The sequence below is a fragment of the Balaenoptera ricei genome, chromosome 18 (assembly GCF_028023285.1).
Source record: "Balaenoptera ricei isolate mBalRic1 chromosome 18, mBalRic1.hap2, whole genome shotgun sequence".
Lineage (NCBI taxonomy): Eukaryota > Metazoa > Chordata > Mammalia > Artiodactyla > Balaenopteridae > Balaenoptera > Balaenoptera ricei.
In genome coordinates this window covers 54,820,355-54,835,293 of record NC_082656.1, presented here as the reverse complement: position 1 = coordinate 54,835,293, position 14,939 = coordinate 54,820,355, and the positions used below count along the sequence as shown (strand labels likewise).

Genomic DNA, 14,939 nt, shown 5'->3' with positions numbered 1-14,939 from the left:
GGTCCCTGGTCGGGGGATTTAAGGTGCTGTGAGCCGTGTGGAGTGACCAAAAAAAAAAAATATATATATATATATATTATATAATATAATAATAATAATGGAGTATAATTTTTTGTAATACAGGTCTTCTAATGAGATGAATGGAATTATTTTGGCAATGACTGCTGAGTTGGGGGTCAAAATTAGTGTGCCTATCATCAAATAAATTGCAAATGTTCGTCTATAGAAAACGTTCTTATCTCGCAGGCCATACAAAAACAGGCAGCAGGCCAGATTTGGCTCACAGGCTGTATTTTGCCAACCCCTGCACTGCAGTATAAAAAAGCTGAGTACTTTCCTTGAAGCTTCTCTGCAATTAGGTGAAAGCACAAGGTCATTTTGTTGCTGTTTTATATGCTCTTCTGTTGGCTTGGGGCAGAGCAGGGCAAATCCACAAACATTGGCTGGATACTTTTATGTGATTACTGAGATATATGGGTAAGGCAACAAGAAAATTTGCCCTTCAGGCTTTTCTTTACTTTTTTTCACATTTCTTCACTTTTCCTTAAGACCTCCTTCAGAAAGCCTCCCCACCTCTCTGGCATAGAATCTTAGAATTGACTCTAACCCCTTAAAACAATAATTTGGGCCTTAAGACTCAGGTGAATCATTCTCCAACTATAATATCTCTAACCAAGTTTATGTATCTTTATTGTAAAAAAAATTTTGTTTTCCAATCTCAATCATTTAAGTTGTGGTTTAAATTGCTTTGAATTTAATTAAAATAGAGAACAGTTACTTCTATGCAAGTATCCTCTCATTACCTTCAGGATAGCCCTAGATATCCATTTCCATCTCTTCCTCTAAGTGTGTGACAATGTCTCCTTGACTACAGGAAGTGTGTTGCTAAGAAGCACATTGTTGTACTGGATCTAAGACAAAAACCAACACCATCAATGAAATAGTTACTGCATATAGCTATTGCCTACCTGCAATTAGCCATGGGGTTTTTGTTAAAACCCAACAGACTCCATCTGGAAAACAATGTGATTTGAGATGAATCAACATTCTTAGAAAACTTCCAGTAACTCCCACTAAAAATTGTACACTATCATTAAGTCAATTCACGTGCTGCTAGCAAACACTCTTTAGACAACTGAATTTAGGTACTTTACAACGGAAACAGAACTATATTAGAAAAAACAGCATTTTTAACTGTCATTACTAAGCATCCTCCCATTCTCCCACTTTATTTCTTTGCAGGAAAACATTCATTTTGCCCCACTCTTACTATTATTTGGGATTTGAGAACTAAATTGTTTTTGAAATTTCTAGTACACAATTTGTCTGAAATGATAGAGTATGGTGATGTATAAGATACAGAAAAGTTTAAGGTACAAAATTAGCAAATACTTATGCAAATGAATAACCTAAAAGTGGAATTTCTTCATTTTTTTTTCTATGCCCAGAAATTCAAAGGTGCTCATATCTATTTTTCCTTCAGACTCTCTACATAGTGTTTTATCATATATTATGACCTTCTAATGAGTGAGTTATCTTGTGTGCACATCTTATCTCCCTTACCAGGGACCTTCCCCATCCCGTGTCCACATTTTTCCATATGCAGCACTAGAATAATGATGGGTCAAATTAGGTTGATTAAATCACCAGCTCCAGTGAGTTCCCACCAACCTGAGCATTTTCGCTCTGCTGATAAGGCAATGAAAATATTGCTATGAACATTGTCTGCTTTCATAACAGGATTACATCTTGGCTGCAGCTGACTATACTTTAACTTTGGGGTGGGCCTTTTCTTTGGAACATATCAGTTAGGACTCCAAGGAACATAGCGTGCTTTACTCACCTAACATGTTAATATGTCATCCTCTTTTTGCTGGAACATGTTCTCTTATGAGAACAATAAGCTTTTCAAAATGTTTTGTTGTGGCTTTTTTGTTTTTGTTTGTTTGTTGGCTTGTTTTCATCTCAGCGAAGATGCATTCATATGTGTAAGCCTAGGCACGATAGTTCCTAAGAGCACAACAGAATTTGTTTACTTCTAAAGGGCCAATTCATCATTGCTAGCTGCTGGCTTTGTTTGTCACCTGCGCATGGAATTCAGGAACTGCACAATTATGAGTGTTTTCATGAAAGGACACATACATGTTCTATAATTTTATTTACCATTTCCATATTACTTCGTCAGGATTGCTCCATTTGCCTCTGTGTGCTCTGGGAGGGATGGCTCAGTCTTAAAAGTAATCATACATGGCAAGGAGTTCTTTGCTAATCATTTGATTTTTAAGTGAATTTCATTTGCAGTATCTGGACTATCTCACTCTGCTCTGAATTTTCCCAGAGCAATTTATTTGCATCTCTTTTATGACCTTTAGTATGTGTTGTGGGCTGAATTATGTTCCCTCAAAATTCATATGTTGATGCAGATGGCCAATAGGCACATGAAACGATGCTCAATATCCCTAATTATTAGAGAAATGCAAATCAAAACTACAGTGAGGTATCATCTCACACTGCTCAGAATAGCCATCATCAAAAAGTCTACAAACAATAAATGCTGGAGAGGGTGTGGAGAAAAGGGAACACTCCTACACTGTTGGTGGGAATGTAAATTGGTGCAGCCACTATTGAGAACAGTATGGAGGTTCCTTAAAAAACTAAAAATAGAGTTACCATATGATCCAGCAATTCCACTCCTGGGCATATATTCAGAGAAAACTCTAATTTGAAAAGATACTTGCACCCCAATGTTCATAGCACTATTTACAATAGCCAAGACATGGAAACAACCTAAATATCCATCAACAGATGAATGGATAAAGAAGATATGGTGTATGTATGTGTGTGTATATATATATATATATATATATATATATATATATATATATATAATGGAATATTACTCAGCCATTAAAAAAGAATGAAATAATGCCATTTGTAGCAACATGGATGGACCTAGAGATTATCATATTAAGTGAAGTAAGTCAGACACAGAAAGACAAATATCATATGATATCACCTATATGTGAAATCTAAGAAAATGATACAAATGAACTTATTTACAAAACAAAAATAGACTCACGGATATAGAACACAAACTTATGGTTACCAAAGGGGATAACAGAGTGTGTGGGGGAGTAAATTAGGAGTTTGGGATTAACAAATGCACACTACTATATATAAAATAGGTAATCAACAAGGACTTACTGTATAGCACAGGGAACTATACTCAATATCTTGCAATAACCTACTATGGAAAAGAATCTGGAAAATAACATATATATATATATATATATATATATATATATAGCAGAATCACTTTGCTGTACACTTGAAAACTAATACAACATTGTAAATTAACTATACGTCAATAAAAAAAATTCATATGTTGAAGTCCAAATCTCTAGCACCTCAAATTATGGCTGTATTTGGAGACATGGTCTTTAAAGAGCTAATTAAGGTAAAATGCAGTCATTAGGGTGGGCCTTAATTCAATATGACTGGGGTTCTTATTAGAACAGATTAGAATGCAGGCATGCAGAGAAGGAAGGCCATGTGAAGACACAGGTAGAAGGCTGCCATCTGTAAGCCAAGGAAAGAGGCCTCAGAAGAAACAAACTCTGTCAACACCTTGAGCTCAGACTTCTAGCCTCCAGAACTGTAAAAAAATAATTTCTTTGCTTAAGCTTCCCAGTCTATGGTACTTTGTTATGGCAGCCCTGGAAAACAAATATAGTATGCCACCTTGGGCAACAGTTATTCATGCATATATACTAGCTCCTAGATATTAACCTTATAAATTCTTTGGAATCAAAGTCCATGTCATAAACATTCATGTCCTCTACAGTGCACTCCTTTGCAGACAGTACATATTTAATAAATATAAACTGAGTGAATACATTTATTAATTAATTATAAAATATGGAAATGGTACAAGATTTATCTACAAAAATATTTTGAAACAAGCTTAGAAATACACCTTTAAAAAGACATTTATTTAAATACAGTACTAAGGAAAAGGATTTAAAGGTATTATTATCTTTTGCAATGAATAATACCTATTATCATGTTATGATCTTGAGAGGGATTTAATATATGTGATTATTATATTAGTTTCCTATTGCTGTAACAAAATAGTGGCTTAAAACAACATGAATTTATTCTCTTACAGTTCAAGACGCAGAAGTCTAAAATCAAGGTGTTGGCAGGACCAGTTCTTTACGGAGTCTTTAGGAGAGGGTCTGTTTTCTTCCCTTTGCCGTCTGCATTCTTAGGCTTCTGGCTCCTTCCTCCATGTGCAAAGGGCATCACTCTGACCTCTGGTTCTGCCATCACATCTCCTTTTTCTGATTTTGGTCCTCCTACCTCCCTCTTATAAAAATTCTTGTGATTACATTGGGCCCACCCAGATAAGCCATTATAGTCTCTCCAGCTCAAAATCTTTAATTTAATCATATCTGCTATGTTTCTTTTACCATGTAAGGTAACGTATTCATAGGTCCTAGGAATTATGCGTGTACATCTTTGGAGGACCATTAGTCAGCCTACCACAAACTTGGGCAGGCTCTGGGGCTAGTAATGCTGTAATAGAGGTAAGTGAAGAGGCCAAGACAGCCTCAGGGACTGCACAGAAGAGGAAGGGGAGAAGGGAAATTACTACGAAGTAAGTACCAGGAAAGGCAGCTGGGCAGGCTGAGGGCCAGTGTGTAGAAAGACATGTCAAGCTCAGGTGTGATCTAACCATACGGAAGTAAAGATTACTCTCAGTTTCCATCAGGCTCTCTATCACAGTAAATTAACTTTTAATTTATTTAGTGGGATGGAGATGTGGAAAGTATGTGTCTGCTAAATTTGAAAATTAATTCCATTCGGACCATGAATTCTGGCAATCATTCCAGGTCAATGTCCTAAAAAGCATTTAACTGTACAGAGATATCATTTTTAAAACACTATTTGATGTAGCTTTATCACTTTTAATAGAGCTGCTGAGAAATCACACCATTAAATTTCAGAGATCTTTATATAATAATTGTATCTTTGTAGGAAGCATAAAGTTTAATAATTAATTCAGAAATCATGATCAGTTAGGTATTCTAGGTGGGATGTTATGCAAATACAAAACAAACACAAATAAGTAAAAACCAAAGCAATATTGGTTTTGGAAAAAAATGGTGAATTTGGTTTTTTTGTTGTTGCTTTGTTTTGTTTTGTTACAATTTCCCTGATCCATTCTCTTCCTCATTAAGTCCAACCTTATAGCCATAGGAAGTGAACATACTTTATGAATCTCTTTGATCTTTTTACCAGTATTTATTTACCAACTATAGAGTTTTAAGTTTCTTATTAAATATAAAATTAAATCATATACCTATGACCTAGAGAATGTTAAACCTACTAAAAAGTGGGCATCTGAATAACTTTGAAACCCTTAAAGTATAACATGTATACCAAACATCACCAGAACTTTTTAAAACAGTCACTATTATATACATATATATGAATAAATAGACAAAATTCAATATTCTATATCACTGGGTAGAGTAGCAAATAGGAGTTCTTTTCCCAGTTTTTTTAAAGTCTTTATTAAATTTGTTATAATATCGCTTCTGTTTTATGTTTTGGTTTTTTGGCCATGAGGCATGTGGGATCTTAGCTCCCCGACCAGGGATCAAACCTGTACCCCCTGCATTGGAAGGTGAAGTCTTAACTACTGGACCGTCAGGGAAGTCCCTCTTTTCCCAGTTTTAACTCTTTAATAGATGAATAACCATAAACAGCTCATATAACTGCTCTAAGCCTTAATTTCTTCCTCTGAAAAATGAAGGGATTGAATTAGGGGATTGCATCAATCACTCTGACTCTTGAGTTCTATGATTTTAAGTCTGTGTGTCCTCATTACCCACATAGTAAAATCCCATTGTGGTGACTTTCATATAAGCTTTACAATTTTTAGTCAAAATAAAATGTTAGATGGGAATTCAATACTAGAATTCACTTATTGTTCCTATAGAACCTAGAGACTAAACAGCCAAAAGAGATAGATTATTAAGGGAAAAGAAAGTCTTGGAGCCCTTTATTAAAAAGGAAGGAACATCAATTTCCTTCTATCCCAATCTGTCTTCTTACAAGCTCCTGGATGCTGCCTGTGTAGTGCGTACTCTGGGAATTCAAGCATATTTTCCCAGTAAGAGTTGAAATATAAATGAGGCAAGAAAGCAAAAATAGAAGAATGGTTGTTAGTTGACATTTTTGACAAAAGAATTCGAGAACTACATATGAGTGTGATATTAGTTTTACAATGCAAACAGCACACAAACAAGCTATTTTGACCATGTGTGACAAAGACCAAGAAAAGCATTTATAAAGAAGCAGTCAGGGACTTCCCTGGTAGCACAGTGGTTGGGAACCCGCCTGCCAGTGCAGGGGACACGGGTTCGATCCCTGGTCCAGGAGGATCTCACATGCCTGCTGAGGAGCAACTAGGCCCGTGTGCCACAGCTACTGAGCCCAAGTGCCGCAATTACTGAAGCCCGCGTGGCTAAAGCCCGTGTTCCGCAACAAGAGAAGCCACCACAATGAGAAGCCCGTGCACCACAACGAAGAGTAGCCCCCGCTCGCCGCAACTAGAGAAAGACTGTGTGCAGCAATGAAGATCCAATGCAGCCAAAAATTAAAAACTTAAAAAAAAAAAAAAAAAAGAAGAAGCATTGAGAGTATAGAGCCCGCAGAAGACTGTGAGCCATTGGCAGAGGCAGAGAAATTTTGTTATGGCAAACTCTTTTTTGTAATTGTTTTCTTATAATTACACATTTAACTATAAATGCTCCCTTACCTGGCTGAGACATGCCTGGCTTGGCCACCTGCACTGGGTACCCCTAGCACCCACTGGCTGTGTGTTGAAAAGACCAAAGCATGTTTGCAGAGAAGAACAGATGGGTGCATATGCCCGTAGGCAGTTCTGTCTTCCCAGAAGAACCAGCTTGTTCTGGCAGAAGGGTTTAGAAAATGAGCTGAAGGAATCACTCTATTCAGACAAAGCAAGAACATCACCAATTTCCCATTTCACATGCATAACTGCAAGCTATATCCTTTAGTCCTCTTAGTTACAAAAAGCCAGTAAACATATCTACAGCATATCTACCGCTTTCTATAACCAACTGAGAATGACTTTCATTAGATTTCATAGTTAATGAACTGGGTGTCTGGGAATTAGGGTGGGGGAAGGCATCTTTATTTCACTCAAGAATGTCTAAAATAAAACAAATTTGGCCACAGATGCTACTAAAGGCCTATTAAAAACAAAATATCCCCTGACCACTAACCAAAGTTTGACCCATGATGAAGACCATGGTTTTACAGACAAAACAAATGCAAAATTTAAGCTATTACCTAATTATTTTTATCAAAGGCATCATCTGAGCTGCTTAGACCACAAATACTTGCTTTTTTCCTCTCTAAATCAGGTACATAATGTGGAAAATCTAGGTAATTTCCATTATCACATAGTAGGAAGTCTACCGTTTTTCAGGAAAAACTACATTCTCTAGTGAGCTCCGAATAAGAAAATGTCATTCATTCATTCATTCATTTTTCTGACTTGTTACTCATCACCTCATCACTGACCTCAGGGACAAGTGTGGCACATTTACTAATGGATAGGTATTCTTCCTGAGACCTGGTATGCCAATTACAAGGGAAGCTAGAGAATATAAAACCAAAAGAACATAGGCAATCAGTCCTGAACATAGTTGCTCAGAATCTGCTAAAGGCAAGCTGAGAGATACAGGCAGAAGTCCAAGTTGCCCGAACTCTTTTGCAGCTTTGCAGTATCACAGAACTTTAGGTCTCAAAAGGTAGGCTGATATCCCAACACCCAAGTATGAAGCACTCACAAGGGGCAAGATCCAACTCTCTCATGGCCTGATTTGCCCCAGTGGTGAGGCTTACAGTGTCCATGAAGAGAGATAAATGGCATATCCTGCAGGCAATTGCATACCTATGAATATTAGATATTCATATATCTGTGGATATCATTCCTTTAGACAGTTTTAAATATTAGATATTCACATTATTAATTTTGTTCTTCTGAATGGAGTTTTTGAAAATGATTGAGAAGTAGGGTCTTCAAGGTTAAAAATTTTATAGTAGGAAATCTGAGTATGGCTAGGTTATGTTTCTAACTAAGGGCAGATCAATAGGCTTTCAAATCAACTGAAACTAGTGATGATCTTCTATGAGTGCTGAAGAGCTGACCTAGGACTCATGGCCACCAGATATCTGCATGAAGGAACAATAAAGCCTAGGTCCCCAAACTTTTGGGCACCAGGAACTGGTTTTGTGGAAGACAATTTTTCCAAGGACCAGTGGTGGGGGGATGGTTTTGGGATGATTCAAGAGCATTACATTTATTGTGCACTTTATTTCTGTTATAATAATAATACATCATAATATATAATAATACATTGTAATATACATTACATATTATAATATATTATATAATGAAATAATTATACAACTCACCATAATGCAGAATCAGTTGGAGCCCTGAGCTTGTTTTCCTTCAACTAGATGGTCCCATCTGGGAGTGATGGGAGACAGTGACCCCCGAGGTGTGTTGCTTAGGTCCAGTCTACTCCGTAATTCGTTCTGGTTGCTGTCACTGCAGAAAACCCTGCTTCACAAAGATAGGATGTTGGAAATGGAAGCAGGCTTTTCAGTGCTGTTGTGGCAATCTCAGGATATTCCACCTTGACTTTAATCCAGAACACATGGAGATTTGAAGTTGTCTCACACACACTTTTAATGCCACCATCATTTGCGATCTCAAGCAGTTGATCCTCTTCTAGCACGGACAGAGTCGATTCACCTGGCTTATTCAGAAATGGGTTGCAGATCCATTCCTTCCCAGTTCCGGGGTCTTTTGTGGTTGGGAAGTAATGCTCAAACTCCTCTGAAAGCTGAGACAGGTGATCATGCACCAGCTAGGAGAAAGAAGGCCCTGGCTCAGTCCCTTTCAAAATCTCTGCAAATGTTTGAAACATCAAATATCCCAGTGTTCACTCTTCGCCCTCATAATTCCAGTTTGGCTTTGAATGCAGCTAGTTCATTGAACAGGTTGAATAGGTCACACAAGTAAGCATGTTTTTTATTTTTTATTTTATTTTATTTTTTTAATTTTTATTTTTTTGGCTGCATTAGGTCTTTGCTGCTGCACGCAGGCTTTCTCTAGTTGCGGCGAGTGGGGGCTACTCTTCATTGTGGACTGCAGGCTTCTCATTCCTATGGCTTCTCTTGTTGCAGAGCACAGGCTCTAGGCACGAGGGCTTCAGTAGTTGTGGCTCGCGGGCTCAGTAGTTGTGGCTTGAGGGCTCTAGAGTGCAAGCTCAGTAGTTGTGGCATACGGGCTTAGTTGTTCTGCGATATGTGGTATCTTCCTGGACCAAGGATCGAACCTGTGTCGCCTGGATTGGCAGGCAGATTCTTAACCACTGCACCACCAGGGAAGTCCAAGTAAGCAAGCTTTGCAACCCATTCTGTGTCACTGAAATGTGCTGCCGGTGGTGACTTTTTCTAAAATAAATCTTTGGAGCAGCTCTCGTAACTCAAAAACTCTGGCCAGTGATCTGCCTTTAGAAAGCCATCTCACTTCTGTGTATAAGAGAAGACATGTGTGATCTGTGTCCATCTCCTCACAGAGCTGCACAAACAGATGTGAGTTCAGGGCATGTACTTTAAAGTGGTTGATAATTTTAATCACATCCTGCAAAACATTGTTAAGTTCAGGTGTCATTTTTCGTCTAGCCAGCATTTCTCTACGGATGACACAGTGCGTAGACTCACATTCAGAAGTGACCTCTTTGACCCGAGTAGTGAAACCAGAAAGACGTCCGGTCATGGTAGCCGCTCCATCTGTGCATATACTGACACAAAATGACTAATTCGGTTTTCCTGATATGTAATCATTCAAAGAGTTGAATAGTTCTGTAGCTGTGGTGTTGGTTGGCAACAAAAGTGCGCGTAACATATCCTCATGCACATACTCCTGAAAAATATATCACACAAAAACAAGCATTGTTGCCTTGTTGTCAACATCGGTAGACTCGTCAACCTGGATTGCATACCACAGTGACACATTAATCCCCTCTAACAACTGTGCCTCAATATCCTCTATTTCATCAACTTGTCTAGTTATGGTGCTATCTGAAAGAGGAACACGTGCCACCTTTTGAACTGCAGCCTCTCCTGGAAGTTCACAACAAATGTCCTTAGCAGCAGGCAGGATCAACTCTTCACCAATAGTAAAGGGCTTCTTAGCTTTAGCAATGTGGTCAGCCACTAAGAATGATGCTCTCAGTGCAGACACATTTGATGAAGTGGTGGCCGTCAATAATTGCTTCTGTTCTTCGTGTTCATGTTTTTTCTTTTGAAAAATTCCAAAGGCTTGTCTTTTAATGCAGGGTGCTTGGTCTCCACGTGGCGAAGCAGTTTTGAAGGTTTCATGGCTTCATTGGATAGCTGGTCGCCACATATTATACAAAGCGGGCTTGGAGAATGTGAATCACCTGTTGCAATGGACCCGTAATTTAAGTAGGACTCCTGGTATTTTCTTTTAAATGCAGCTTTCTTTTTGTTGGCAGTCTTAGAGTCTTCTGCTGTCTCATCATAGGGTCTTTCCCTTTTTTCAAAGAAGCTCTCCAGTGACGTTTGTTTTTCACTCATCTTCGCTAGGGTTAGCTTGTGGGCTTACCAAAACTGTGACTGAGACAAGTGCGCAGGGTGGGAAAGAGGCGCAGACGGAAGTGGTAAATAAAATAATGCGCGGGCCACGCGTGGACTAAAATAAGTGTGGGATTCTGACTTAAAGCCTGCCACCAGATGCAGCTGTACAATTGAAATATATCAACTCACTTGCCACTATAAAGCCTGCCACCAGACGCAGCTTAATTGTCACTTGCCACTCACTGATAGGGTTTTGATGTGAGTCTGCAAGCAATCGATTTATTATGGTCTCTGTGCAGTCAAACCTCTCTGCTGATGATGATCTGTATTTTCAGCCACTCCCCAGCGCTAGCATCACCGCCTAAGCTCCACCTCAGATCATCAGGCATTAGATTCTCATAAGGAGTGCGCAACCTAGATCCCTCGCATGCCACTTCACAGTACAGTTTGAGCTCTTATGAGAATCTAATGCCACCACTGATCTGCCAAGAGGCAGAGCTCAGGCGGTATTGTGAGCGATGGGGAGCGGCTGTAAATTCAGATGAAACTTCACTCACTCACCCACTACTCACCTCTTGCTGTGTGTTCCAGTTCCTAACAGGCCACAGACAGGTACCGGTCCACGGCCCGGGGGTTGGGTACCCCTGCAATAAAGCACTGTCATATTGGAGGTCACCCACCTTCAAGCTACCAATTAAGCTTCACCCTCGACACAGCATATTACTCAAACAGAAAACGTTTTAATAATATTTCATCCTTGCTTTTTATTTTTCTTTAAAATGGATTGAAATTTCCCAGTTATGTTATTTCATTTTGTGTGTGTGTGTATGCATGTGTGTGTACCGGAAAAACTGAGTCCAGAAAGGTAACAGAGAGATTGAATTAGAAATAATTTTTTTCATTCCCAAACTGCTCTCCAAGATGCCTAAGCAACTAGAAACTTCCGTTAAAACCAGTGATTGAGATAAGGGAGGACAAACAACTGATTAAATTTTCATCCAGTTTCATGCTTCTGCTTAAAAAAGCTACCAGTATATAGCCTCAACTATCTCATATGCAAAATGGTACAAGTCTCAAGGTGCAATTTCAAAATTCCTTCTAAAGATAAGCCATTGAGCAACAAAATCAACAAATTATCTGCTGCTAAAAGACGGGCAAAAATTACATTTTCTTCCATGTGACATCAGACAGAAATCACTCAAATTCAAAATAAGACATTAGCTCTGTGAAGTAACCAGATTAGATGTTTGTCTATTGCATTAGAGAAGCAAAGCAGCAGGACTGCTGTTGCATGTTCGTAGGTCAGTATGCAGCTCCTTGGAGATGTTGATCTGGAAATGTAATAATTTAAAATCAGAAAGATTATCCAACCTTTTACTGGAGAAGAAAAAAGGACAATGCTTTTTCTCTACAATACCTGTTCAGTTCTTAGATATATTTTAAATTTTATTCAAAATTTTCTGTAAAATGTTTATATGTAGCACTCCATGTACTATATCCATAAAATAAATAAAGATTCAAGGTAATAGTGCACTAATGAGCTTTAAAGAAACAACCAAAGGTATTTTCTATTCAAATACATGAAAGCTTTTGTTAACATTGTACTTGTTTTCATAGAAATGCTAGAAAAGCTTTTCTACCAAATTCCCCTTTTCAACATACAATTTGCCTCTACTCTTGTAACATGAGCTTTCCCTGTTATGCTGCAAGAACCAAAGGTCCAATCGGTGAAAAGATTTCACAATATTTAAGCAGATGTTTAAACATCTGCTTCTGAGTAAACAAACAAGTGAGCAGGCCTTTCAGAGAGGTTCCCCACGTGAAGTTAGTTTCCATCATGTGACATTGCTTACTCTGTGCTGAGCAGTCACTTATGCATATTGGAAGGTATGGCCAGAGGCCTGAAATAACTCAAAGGTGAGACATGCTTTGGCCACAGACAACAATGTTCACGATGACTATGTAGGGCAACTGACAATGCTGGGGTCAGAGCAGACTGCAGGTGGGTTAAGTCTCGTGTTTATGAGCATGACTTAGTAAAAAGGAACCAGAAGATTTTACTACAGGCTGAGCAGATTACATACAACGAACGTCAGGGTCAAGCAGAGTGAAGGAAGGAAAGCTGGCTTCCCTGGAGACAGCCTGAGAGCTGCTTGCCAGCCCCTGAAGAGGAGGCTGATGTAATGATGTATAACCTTCAGATCACTGAGCTGCAGAGAACAGCCCAAGGGGCCCTTGGCAAAGATGGTATTGCTTTCATCTGGTCTCATGTGGAAACATGTAAGTGGGAAATCAGAACTGAAATGGTTGGCTACTTAGGAACAAGACAACCTGGGTGTCGTTATCTGCTGTAAGTGTGCTCTGGGTGTGCCCATGCCCATGTTCTGATCCTTGAAGGTCTCAGTGTGGCGCCAGTGTGGTTAATGGGACCTTTCATGGCTCCAGGAAAGAGCTCCTGACTGGGAGTTCGAGATATATAATAACTCACCTGTGAGCCAGACCCCACCTCTCCACTCAAGTTCCATCTCCCAGAGTCTCACCTCAGCCCTTCATTCTCAACCCGTTTGTCTCGGCACTGGGCCAGGTGCTCACGTCCTTCCCAAGGTCATTCAAGGTCTCCTAAATTATCTTCCTGTCTCTGGTCTCTCATCTTTTCCATCCTTCAAGAATTATCTTTTCAAGGTTACATTTGGTTTTTGAATACAAAAGTAATACATGTAATACATGTCTGTAATAGAAGAGATGTTAAATATAAGAAAAGAAAATCACTCATAATCCCACTGTTATCTTTTAATGTATGTGAAATAAGTGAAACTCCTTCCTTCTCTCCTTTCTCTTTAGCACCCAGCTCTGTAGCCACCATCAAGAGATCATTTTATATTCTTCCAGATTTCATTCTATGCTTATAGGAATATATATTTTTGTTGGTTTTTTCCCCAAATGAAAATAGAATCAGGTCATGAATATGGTTTTGCAATGTGCTTTTTGTTTTACTTATAATGAATAGTTTTGCGAGTCCATACATATGAATCTACAAATTTCTTTTTAATTGCTATATGAATTTCCTTTAATGAATCTTCTATATTGATTTAAACATTTTCCTATTAATTGAGAATTCTGCTTGTTTTTGGCTAATAAACAACACTCCAATCCATGGACATTTATTTTGTGTGTAATTAAGCTAGTACTTCTGTAGGATAGACCCCTAGAAGTAGAATTTCTAGTAAAATTTCTGGGTCAAATGTCATGCATATTTTACTTTTGATAGCTAATGTTAATTTGCCTTACAAAAAGCTATACCTGGTGGAGGAGCTTCAAGACAGCGGAGGAGTAACACATGGAGATCACCTTCCTCCCCGCAAATACATCAGAATTACATCTACATGTGGAACAACTCCTACAGAACACCTACTGAACGCTGGCAGAAGACCTCAGACTTCCCAAAAGGCAAGAAACTCCCCACGTACCTGGGTAGGGCAAAAGAAAAAAGAAAAAACAGAGACAAAAGAATAGGGATGGGACCTGCACCAGTGGGAGGGAGCTGTGAAGGAGGAAAAGTTTCCTCACACTAGGAAGGCCCTTCGCGGGCGGAGACTGCAGGTGGCGGAGGGGGGAAGCTTCGGAGCCACGGAGGAGAGCGCAGCCACAGGGGTGCGGAGGGCAAAGTGGAGAGATTCCCGCACGGAGGCTCAGCGCCGAGCAGCACTCACCAACCCGAGAGGCTTGTCTGCTCACCCGCCGGGGCGGGCGGGGGCTGGGAGCTGAGGCTCTGGCTTCGGAGGTCGGATCCCAGGGAGAGGACTGGGGTTGGCTGCGTGAACACAGCCTGAAGGGGGCTAGTGCGCCACAGCTAGCCGGGAGGGAGTCCGGGAAAAAGTCTGCAGCTGCCGAAGAGGCAAGAAACCATTGTTTCCTGGTGCGTGAGGAGAGGGGATTCAGAGAGCCGCTTAAAGGAGCTCCAGAGACGGGCTCAAGCTGCGGCTATCAGCGCGGACCCCAGAGACAGGCGTGAGACACTACAGCTGCTGCTGCCGCCACCAAGAAGCCTGTGTGTGAGCACAGGTCACTCTCCACACCGCCCCTCCTGGGAGCCTGTGCAGCCCACCACGGCCAGGGTCCCGTGATCCAGGGACAACTTCCCCGGAAGAACGCACGGCGCCTCAGGCTGGTGCAACGTCACGCTGGCCTCTGCCGCCGCAGGCTCGCCCCGCCTCCTCTGTACC

General features: G+C 39.9%; 1 protein-coding gene across 3 annotated transcripts in view; it reads right to left on the bottom strand.

Annotated features, from left to right (window-relative positions):
* The window catches only part of SCEL (sciellin), a 240,374-nt gene extending 226,313 nt beyond the window's left edge, over positions 1-14,061 (bottom strand). For all 3 annotated transcript variants that reach the window (XM_059902796.1, XM_059902794.1, XM_059902795.1), the window contains exon 1: positions 14,017-14,061. In XM_059902796.1, coding sequence (XP_059758779.1) covers positions 14,017-14,055 — 39 coding nt within the window. In that variant the 5' untranslated portion in view covers positions 14,056-14,061. The remainder of the gene's footprint in view (positions 1-14,016) is intronic.
* Between the last annotated feature and the right edge of the window lie 878 nt (positions 14,062-14,939).